Source organism: Vigna radiata, chromosome 9 (assembly GCF_000741045.1).
Source record: "Vigna radiata var. radiata cultivar VC1973A chromosome 9, Vradiata_ver6, whole genome shotgun sequence".
In the NCBI taxonomy this organism is placed as follows: Eukaryota; Viridiplantae; Streptophyta; class Magnoliopsida; order Fabales; family Fabaceae; genus Vigna; species Vigna radiata.
The window spans coordinates 4,767,027-4,776,878 of NC_028359.1; the positions used below are offsets into that span (position 1 = coordinate 4,767,027).

The 9,852-nt window shown below is 31.6% G+C and overlaps 2 protein-coding genes across 3 annotated transcripts; both read right to left on the bottom strand.

Annotated features, from left to right (window-relative positions):
- Nucleotides 1-3,190: 3,190 nt before the first annotated feature.
- Nucleotides 3,191-5,010, bottom strand: LOC106773189. The gene is made up of 5 exons (XM_014659903.2): nt 4,721-5,010; nt 4,437-4,518; nt 4,119-4,306; nt 3,728-3,797; nt 3,191-3,507 (listed from the first exon to the last, which is right to left on the bottom strand). The coding sequence occupies exons 1-5, from the start codon at nt 4,856-4,858 to the stop codon at nt 3,353-3,355; spliced, it is 633 nt and encodes a 210-aa protein (XP_014515389.1). The 5' UTR covers nt 4,859-5,010; the 3' UTR covers nt 3,191-3,352.
- A 708-nt stretch (nt 5,011-5,718) lies between these two features.
- LOC106773165 (adenine DNA glycosylase) lies at nt 5,719-9,291 on the bottom strand. Of its 2 annotated transcripts, none has more exons than XM_014659871.2 (7): nt 8,782-9,291; nt 8,000-8,059; nt 7,448-7,567; nt 7,285-7,382; nt 6,369-6,910; nt 6,140-6,243; nt 5,719-6,047 (listed from the first exon to the last, which is right to left on the bottom strand). In XM_014659871.2, exons 1-7 carry the CDS (start codon nt 9,151-9,153, stop codon nt 5,955-5,957), a joined length of 1,389 nt encoding a protein of 462 aa, XP_014515357.1. In that variant the 5' UTR covers nt 9,154-9,291; the 3' UTR covers nt 5,719-5,954. The 2 variants fall into 2 exon arrangements, with proteins under 2 accessions (XP_014515357.1, XP_014515356.1); XM_014659870.2 differs by having other exon boundaries at nt 6,140-6,246.
- Nucleotides 9,292-9,852: the final 561 nt, after the last annotated feature.

The window sequence follows — 9,852 nt, forward strand, 5'->3', positions numbered from 1 at the left end:
GGCCTCCTGCCTGGCTCGCCTGATCATAGGGAGATGTACTCGTCTGAGCCTGGTCACCAGACACACACATAGAACTCCACACATGGTAAGACATTGTCCGCTTTGGACCAAGCCCTCACGGGTTTGCTTTTGGTACCACTCCAAAAGGCCTATTGGAGATATCTATGTGTATATAAACCCTTGACCAGTCCTTCTTTCACTCAAAGTGGGACTGGGGGAGGTTCGACACACACATAGAACTCCACACATGGTAAGACATTGTCCGCTTTGGGCCAAGCCCTCACGNGTTTGCTTTTGGTACCACTCCAAAAGGCCTCTTACCATTGGAGATATCTATGTGTATATAAACCCTTGACCAGTCCTTCTTTCACTCAATGTGGGACTTTGTTTGCACTCTCCAACAAATGTTGGAAATGTTTTATAATTAAATTTAATTTTGATTTGTAATTCTCTTTATTTATCATTTTCCATAAAAACTCATTAATTTACTTTTTTTTTGTGTATGTGACGCAATCCAATTATAAATATGGACAAATTTCACAATTCTTTTCGTGTGTATCACTATTGTTCTGACTCTTCATTTTCTTTATTTTCTTTTCCGTTATATATAGTCATTTATACCTTTATCTTTGGTTAGTTTTACAGAGAAACTTTCTTTTTCTCTATCTTCGTCGTACGACTCGTCAAATTACTCTTTATAGTACATATTTGGTTTCATTTTGTAGACAATAATCTTTAGTTTTCCACATTTTTTTATAACTAAAATGTATGTTGGGATAAAATTTAAATTTTAGGGTTTTATTAATAATTTTATCTAAATCTTTAGTTTGTTTTTTATAGAGATAAAATAGGAATAAGTAGTTTTGATTTTCTGTTTATTGTAAGTGTCATGACAATTTAAAGTCTTTCAATTATCAATGAATAGCAGACTCAATTTTTAAGAAAATACTGAGTGTGTGTAACATGAGATTTTCTTAATAGTGGTATCAGAGCTTTATGCAAAGGTTGTCAATGGTATGAGTGTGCCACAATTGACGAGAAAAACCAATTATGATAATTGGTGCCTAGGAGTTATTGAGATCCCAAGACGGTTGGGATATGGTGGAAGATGGATAGATTAAACCTAATGCAGACGGTGGCACAAATGGCAACATTGAAGCCATGGAGATAGGTCTGAAGTTGCAATGGAAGACGCCTCGAATCGCCCTGTTAGTGAGAACAGGTTATGACCCCATGTTAGTGAGAAACAACACAGTAGAAAGAAACAACATTTTTTATGAATGGTTTGATTGTGTTGGAATGTCATGATGAGAAATGTTTCTATGATTATTTTACTCTGTCATTAATATGATTATTGTATATTGTGTGATGATATTTCTGGTTACTCACTCTTGCATGTTGTGATCGTGTTTTCCACCTACAATAATCATACTTGTACGAAAGTAGATAACTTGCAGATAAAACCAAATCGAAGTAACTAACTAGAGTTGAAATTTTTTATTTCAAGGTTGATTATTTATTATCTAAAAGTTTTTTAGACTCGACATTTTTACGTAAAGGAGATCATCTCATATTATGTTTAAAGTTATGAATTTGCTGCTGCATTATAATCGAATATAATGCAATGGCTGACGTCTTATGATCATATGCATATATCCCACTATTTTTTTTAAGTTTTACTTATCATTTGATTAGCTCAGGTAAGTCTAAGTCTTTGGGACCATGAAAAAAAAATAAGTTTTTGTTTTAATATTTGGTAGAAGCAACTAATGTGGTCTAGTAATTTTGTTGTTTTCAATGTAATTTTTTATTTATGATAAAATGAGTCAATATGGTTGATTTTGTTATACCAAATATTAAGGCTAGATAATTTCAGCTCCACTTGAATTATTTTTATGCTCTATGCGGGTTTTTCCCTTTTTCCTAATTTTCTGACATTTTTCTTTTATTCAAAAATTTATACAGCAATTCTGGGATTTTGTCTCTTACTTTTTTTTTACCCAATTTAGGAAAAATTAATACAATAAAGCAAAGTTTACTCTACCATGTTACTAAATATTATGCTTTTTGCTTTAGTTTATTCTGTAACGTGATTCCAACTGTATCAACATCAATTTTGCTTAATATTAAGAAATTACACTAATTTAAAAATTTACGGATATAATGTTTAATATTTGCGAATATTTTAAAATTTACAAATACTTATAAATATTTGTAAAAGATTAAATAAATATACTTTATACATTTTTAAAATAAAATAAATAAAATAACAAAAACACACACACACATATATATATATATATATATATATATATATATATATATATATATATATATATATATATATATATATAATATAATTTAAATATAAATTAAAATATTCATAAATAATAACTATCCAGATTTTATCTGGAAATACCCGACAGATTCTTTTGTCAGGATATTCAATTTTATGGTTGAGAGAATTAACTTCTCAACACTTTTTAAAATCAAAAGTAGGGATTTTGAACTTTAAAGAAATAAAAAATAAAAGCTTTACTGCAAGAAATTTTAATTACTTTACTTAAACTAAAACGAATTTAAGTGAACGTGTCATCAAATTAGTGTCATTTGATTTGGTTTAATTATAAGTATTATCATCCAAAATAAATTAAATTAATTATTTGGTTTGGTTAGCTAGTTTTAAATTTAAAAACGAATTAGTAATTAATATCAAATGAGAATATAAAATTTAATAATTAGTTCTGTCATCATAAAATCGAGGAATTGACATTTACATGAATAAATAACATAATCAGAAACAAAAAATAACAAAAACATTATGTTCTCATATTCTGTTGGTATAGTTTTGTATTGAAGAAAACTTGTTTACTAAAAACGACTTTAATTATAAAATTGAAAATTGAAAATTACATTGTGCTTGATAAAATTGACTTTGATTTTTTTTTTCTTCTTCCAGAAGCCATATACCATGAAAACAACTTTAATTCTCCATTAATATATTAAAGTCATACATAACAAAAATAATTTCTAATTTTTTTTAAATAAATTCAAGAATTGTTTTATCTGTATAATGAATCATGCATTAGATTCACAATTTCAATTAAAAGTAAAACAATTTGTGCATCACTTCACTTAAAAAAAAGAAAGAAAAAATCATTATGCACAATTTTAACACATTAGTAGAGAATTAATCAAATTAGAGTCATTCTTATCATATCATAAACATGTGCAGTGACGCATTGATGAACATGATCATTTTGTATACCAGTCATTAATGAAAGGAACAAGAGAATATTGAATTGTATGCAACACATCATTACAACCAAACTATAATTTCATCTTTTAGAGATTAATCTTTCCATACAGGAAGAATCCCCTGTGCTGCCAAACGTTTTTCCACCCAAAAGATAATGTGTTTTGCTGTGACCTTCTTTTCATCAACAAGAAATGGCTCAACAGTGCTTGCTCCTCCGTTATACGATGACAGAGAAAACCCCTTTGGACCTGTTCAACGGAAACACAATCTCATGTATCATTTCTTTACATGAGCCATCTAATTCAAGATTTTTTGTTAGATTTTTTTGGTGCTGTCTACCAGATGTTTGTATATTAAAGACACAACAGAAGAACAGCACAGAGAAATCTAACAGAGAATCTAAATTCCTAATTCAATAAATGTATTGTGATACCACTTTCTCAAGCAAACAAAGAAAATGGTGCATACCAATGAGTCCTGTGGGAAAGAAGGCCCAAAATGAGTAGGGGTTGCCTTTCTTCAGAAGGGAACCTTCTAACTGTCAATCATAACCCAATGAATTGTTCAATAATGTAAAAGCTTTATGAGATGAATAATCTTATACAGTAATCACTTTCTTAGTGTTCTTCTGAAACATTTTTACTTTGTAATATAGTACTTCATCAAATATTTGAAGTTTTAACAGAAAAACACTTTCAAAGGATGTTCATGTCAAAAAGAGCAACCTTATAAAGACAGATTTAATTGAATTTTTCTAGTGTTATATATTTGACATGTATTCAAGATTTTCAATTAGTGAAAAAAGAGTTAATGACATGAACTGCATAATAGTTTCTAATGGAATATCTGCATTACTAACCCTATTATCCTTAAAGACTAGCTCAATGTTTGATAAATCTTCTTGGGCTTCAAATATTGCTTTCAGGGAAGGGATCACATCCTCCTCCATCATCTGAGGTAGAGGCTTAACAGGTGCTTTAGCTGGAGGTTTTTTTGCCGGTGCAGCTTTTGGAGCTTCCTTTACCTCCTCTTTTGTTTCAGCAGTAGCTAAGACCAGAAATTTCAGTAACAGTTTCAATTAGACTAATCACAGTCACCCCAATGAAAAATTTTAGCAAATAAAAGAATCAAACCAAAGAGTTTTAAAACTTTTCATCATGTTAATGCAGAAATTCACCTGCTGTTGTGCTAGGAGACGACTCTTGAACAGCAGAGCAGGTGATTCTGTTTCTGCTTGATGTTTTATATTTACTTGCAATCTGCAACGCAGGAAGAACAAATATTGAAAAAAATCTTCACAGCACTTTATATTTCAGTTGTGTTAGTTCATTACAGTATTATCTCATCCAATACTTAAAAGTGAAAGCTGTAACTAAAAATTAGTCCTTGGATAATATTACAAGTGAAAATTTTCTTAATAGATTAAATTTGAGGTTAAGTTGAATAATCAGAGAGACATACCAAAGGAGATGATGATGATGATGAGGTGGGTATGGCAACATTCTGAGAGACATGCAAAGAAGAAGTTGATGGTAATGAACACAAACGAAAGCTAGAATCACCAAGTGCTCCACCTCTTAACAAAGTTGCCATTTGCATTCTTTCTCTCTTGATGCTTTGATTATGTTCTTTTACTTTTCTTTTCTTCTTTTTTTCTGGTTAGTCACCAACCATTTTTTTTTTCTTTCAGTGGTTTGTTAATGGTTTTAGTCAGAAATATGCGTGGGAGGAACAAAATGAGAGAACTTTCTGATCCACACGGTCTTGGGAGAATATGTACCACTGATTTTGAAGCCTTTTCTTCTATCTATCTATTTAAGAAAAATAGATAAATAAACACATAAACTGGGAACACTAGAGTACAAAACTAAGAGTGGCATAAATAGTGACCACAAGTGGCAATGAATCTATGAATGAGTTCAACCGCGAACAATAAAATTGCTTTTCCGGATTTCTCCAATCATTTCTCACCACTAGAGTTTTTTTTTTAGAAAAATAGAAAGAGGTAAAAATTAAGTTATAAGCATTTTCCATGTGTAGATATGATTAAGGAAGGATACTTTCCTAATGTAGAGAATCCTTCATGTAAATTTCAATCATAGATTACAAATGTTGAACTAGCTTTGATAATAAACAAAGAAAAACATTAAAAAGGATTCTTTCTTTTTATTTTTAAGTTGATTCTTTTTACATTACACATACTTTTAGATTTTTATTATAATTATTTGCGAGAAGTTTATAATTAAATCGTCTTCTTGTTTAATAAATTTATATGTAAAAAATCATGAGAACAAATAAAGAGAAAAGGAGAAATGAATTTTATTTTGCTAACTCTGCACTATTTTCAACTCTAAACATCAAAACTCAAAAAATTAAGTTTTGATAATTAATTTACTGTGTATGAATATAAATTGAACCGGGGAGATTGAAACAGTTGCAACTTATAAGAGAAGAAGATCGATAATCATAAATTAAATATATTGGCACCTTAAAATTATGGAGAAGCATACCAGTTGTAGCAAAGATATGCTAGGCCATAGATATTACATATTCCAATGGATAAATATAAAGAAGGCAAAAGTACCTTAAACAATTAACAATGCAGTCAAATAAGAATAAATGCAATAAAAGTGTTACATCGTTTAAAATATGTAATTAATTAATGAGCAGAATTAGGGAAATCTGATCCACGAGGCTAGCTTCTTTGTGCAGTTCTAGTTCTCTTTTTGGTTGGCACATGTTTAGAAGGAAGAGCTTTCTGCTTGAAGTTTTGAACCATGTTGTATACCTGCAGCACCATGGCGATTTTAATAACAAAATATAGAACCAGATGAATAAAAGAAACTTCAAATTTTATCCTTGACTAAGAAAGAATACTACCTTTCTTACACTTGTTGTCAGTCCCATACCAGAAAGTGCATTGCTGTAAACGCACTTCCAAGTTGGTTTATTATCTGGGCTTTTGAACAAATCATCTTCTCCTCCTTCTGGAAGAAAAAAAGTTCAAAAACAAGACTGTGTAAGCAAGTGTGATCCGGAAGAACCAAAAAACTTAGGAGAAAACTATTTCATAAGCAAGTTGCAATGCCATATAGAAAGAGGCTTTCACCTTTACATTGTAACACTAGCAATTCAACATACAACTTGAGGCGAATGTGGCTGAAAATGTGAACAAATTCCCCAATATCTTCCCTCAAAACTATATTGCAAGTCTTTCTGACATCAATTTTGAAATTTGCTTTCAAGAAGCTATTCATTGCTTCTCTTCTAGTCGATGGAACTGTTTCTCCATCCAGTAAGACAGATGGAAACTCCCAGAGACCAGCAAGCAACCCTTCTTCAGGCCTTTTGACAAGAATAAACTTGCTAATAGACTGGTTTTTGTCTAACAATGCTTCAGCTCCAAGTAACTCAACAACACATACAGCAGAGAAATCACATCTTTGTTTGACCTTCACACCCTTAACGGGATAATCTGTAACTGCTACTTCACTATCATGTTTAGCATTTGATAGTGCTTGACAAAATTCTGATGCTGGACATGAGGAACAGCTTGGGTTTAAAGGGGTGCATACAGTTGCCCCAAGTTCCATGAGAGCCTGATTGAAGTCCCCAGGACGAACAGGATCAACCAACTGAGCTGCTAATTTCCTTAATCTCCAATTCCAACCCAACAAGAAAGAGTAAATGAAAAGAAATACAAACTTGATTATATAGTGCCAGTAAGAAATTAGCAAAACTAACTATGGTTAGGCACGATCAATTAAAAAAAGCCACCTCTTTTAGATTTTAGAGACACATCATATCTGATAAGAAACTGAGATTCCACTCTATTCAATTATCTGTGCCGTGCATGTGTATCCCCATTAGTTGTGGAAAAGAACGCAAGACAGATTTAGAAAGTGTAATTTGATGCAAAGAAAAAGAACTTCTTTCTTTCCCATTGTTTCTTAACTGGGTAAAAGATTTGCTGAGAACTGAAATATGAAAACTATAATTTGTTCCAAAAGTTGACATAAACTCACCAAAATCTCTTAACAGTCGCCGACTCTTTTGGATTTGCAGAAACAGCCCTTAGTCTAGCAATCACCCTTACCACATTTCCATCAACAACAGGTACCACCTGATAACGTAAAGCATGAGAAAAAACATTGTTTTTATGGAAGCACAATCACAGAAACTGCCCACCTCTTTAAATGCAATAGAAGCAATTGCTCCAGAAGTGTAGTCTCCAATTCCAGGAATCTTTCGTAGCATGGAAGCCACTTTAGGAATTTTGCCACCTTCTGCAACTACTTTCTTTGCCCCCTGACAGCAGATATGGAAAGAATCTGGTCAAACCTTGCAGCATATATTGGTAAAAACTAAGTTATCCTTTATTGATGTACACTTTTACTTTCTTCAAGTAGGAATTTCATTCTCATTATCATTACACAACAAAATCAGATTGAAGGTCTTTTCACGTATATCAAATGCAGAAACAGAGTACTTCAATAAGACATCAAAGATCTTGACATGAAAGGCTTCAGATAATCTATGTTTGCAATATCCAGTTCATGAACTATGAGATTTTGATGCATTACTAAGAAGGCAGAAACAACACAATGAAGAAGGTTTAACACCATAATTAACTATTTCAAAAACAATCTCAAATTGACCATTAGGGTAACTTGTAGGATCTAGTAAAAGATAAACAGGAGAAGGAGATGAAAACACAAGTCAATTGTCATGAGGAAGCACCTCTAGAAGAAAACGAGCTCTTCGGTAGTAGCCCAAACCTGCCCACATTTCATTTACTTCCTGCACAATAATCACATGGTGAATATACAATTAGTCTTCAAATCACAATAACGGCTTTTAGTTTCTAAATAAGTTCACACACAAAGAAAACAAAATTTCAGAAAAAAAGAAAAACAGAGAGAACAAAGAAATCAGAAGAAATAATATGGTACTACTATCTACAGTAGTCCAAAACACATAGGGTTTCAGAGGCTCCTAAATGTATGGAGTGGGTGCCTGCAGCTCATTCTGCCTTCAGAAACCTTCAACAGCCTTGCTTGCAAAACTGTAATGTAAAACTCCTTTTCTTCTCTTACGAAGCCCTAAAACATTGGCTCCAATAATAATAAACAACCGTACAACAGTAAACAAAATAAAGATCAACCATCTTGAAGCAGAGGCAACTCCACTACCATCAACTTATTTTATCATATTTCGGTAAAACAGACATTAAACAAAATTCAAAAACTATCAACTAGAATGTAAAATCATGGGATCAAGTTATCTGCCCCCAAAGAACGTAATTTGTTAAAACCAGAACATCAAAGCATAAATAAAATCTTGCCCATTTTAATGACAATTCCCCAAACTCTAAAAGAAAGGAACTTGATAAAGGATTAACATAAAAAGTTGCATTGATGTTCAAGAGTATCACAACTACCCACCAAAACACATTAAAAAAAACACTTTTTTGAAAGAAAAAAAAATGAAAAGAGAGAGTGGAAAAGCTAAGGAAACAAAACCTCGAGAGAAGCTTGTGCAAGATGGTAAATGGTGGGCCATTTTTGCATCCAACGATTGTAATACGCAATAACAGTCTGAACCCTTGTTTGCTGAAGCATAACCTCCGAGACCCACACCCCATAAGCTTTTCTTTCCACTTCTTCTTCTTCTTCTTCTTCTTGTTTTTCTTCATCTTCACGTAGATGTGATCTCCAAGGAAGGTCCCTGCGGTTGAGGTCGTACCAGTTCAAAAGGGACAGTCTCAGTTGGTGAGTCTCGTCTTTGGAGAAGAACGTAGCGTCCTCTATGTCTTCCACTTCCAACAAAGATTGAGGCTTTTTGTTCGCCCCAACGGTTCTCCTTCCACGCATATTCTTCTTCTTCTCTGACATGTTGGAACTTAGTGGCGATGGTGATAATGAAAAACTGAAATTAACTCCATGAGAATAGAAAGAGTTGGGTAAGAAAAAAGGAATACAGAGTGGAAGTTTAGCCTCCAGGTCAAAAATTTGAAAAGATGCAAAAGTATCTGTTTCGTCTTCTCAAGAGAACATTTATTTTTATTGTTAAATTTAATCAAACACCATTTTATGTAACAAGGAAAAAGCACTATATTAAATTGATAAGTCAATTCCATTTTTTTTTATCTTCAATTTGCTTTTCAACTTTTTATTTTAGAATTATTTTCTATCGGCTTAGTTGCACATATATTCTAATGTGAAGTAATTATTGTTGGGTCTGGTGTAAAATGTATGTTATGCTTTAAATTACATAATTTATTTTTATTTTCTATATTTTTATAAAATTTATTGCCAAAGTTAAATATGTGTGGAATTTTTGTTCTCGTGACTTATATTTGATTCATTATATATTGAAAAATGTCTTTTTTTTTTAATTTAGGATTGAAATAAAATATTTAAAGAAACGTATTTTAAAATAGAGCTTAATTAATTCATTAGTTGTTAAAAAATATTTATTTGTTAAGAATTCAAAGAATTGATTATTAAGAAAACATAAGTTCATTTTATTAAGAAATTTGGATTTGAATAAATTTATAAATTAACTTTGACAATAAAATAAAAATTAGTAAT

What these genes read in the sequence shown, in the direction of transcription:
- LOC106773189 (XM_014659903.2), bottom strand. Translation starts at nt 4,858, where the DNA reads ATGCAAATGGCAACTTTGTTAAGAGGTGGAGCACTTGGTGATTCTAGC. An exon ending in CATCATCATCATCTCCTTTG is followed by an intron (nt 4,519 to 4,720) that starts GTATGTCTCTCT and finishes CCTGCGTTGCAG; the next exon opens with ATTGCAAGTAAATATAAAAC. An exon ending in TAGTCTTTAAGGATAATAGG is followed by an intron (nt 3,798 to 4,118) that starts GTTAGTAATGCA and finishes TATGATTGACAG; the next exon opens with TTAGAAGGTTCCCTTCTGAA.
- LOC106773165 (XM_014659870.2), bottom strand. Translation starts at nt 9,153, where the DNA reads ATGTCAGAGAAGAAGAAGAATATGCGTGGAAGGAGAACCGTTGGGGCG. An exon ending in GCTAGTGTTACAATGTAAAG is followed by an intron (nt 6,247 to 6,368) that starts GTGAAAGCCTCT and finishes TTTTTCTTCCAG; the next exon opens with AAGGAGGAGAAGATGATTTG. An exon ending in TGACAACAAGTGTAAGAAAG is followed by an intron (nt 6,048 to 6,139) that starts GTAGTATTCTTT and finishes ATGGTGCTGCAG; the next exon opens with GTATACAACATGGTTCAAAA.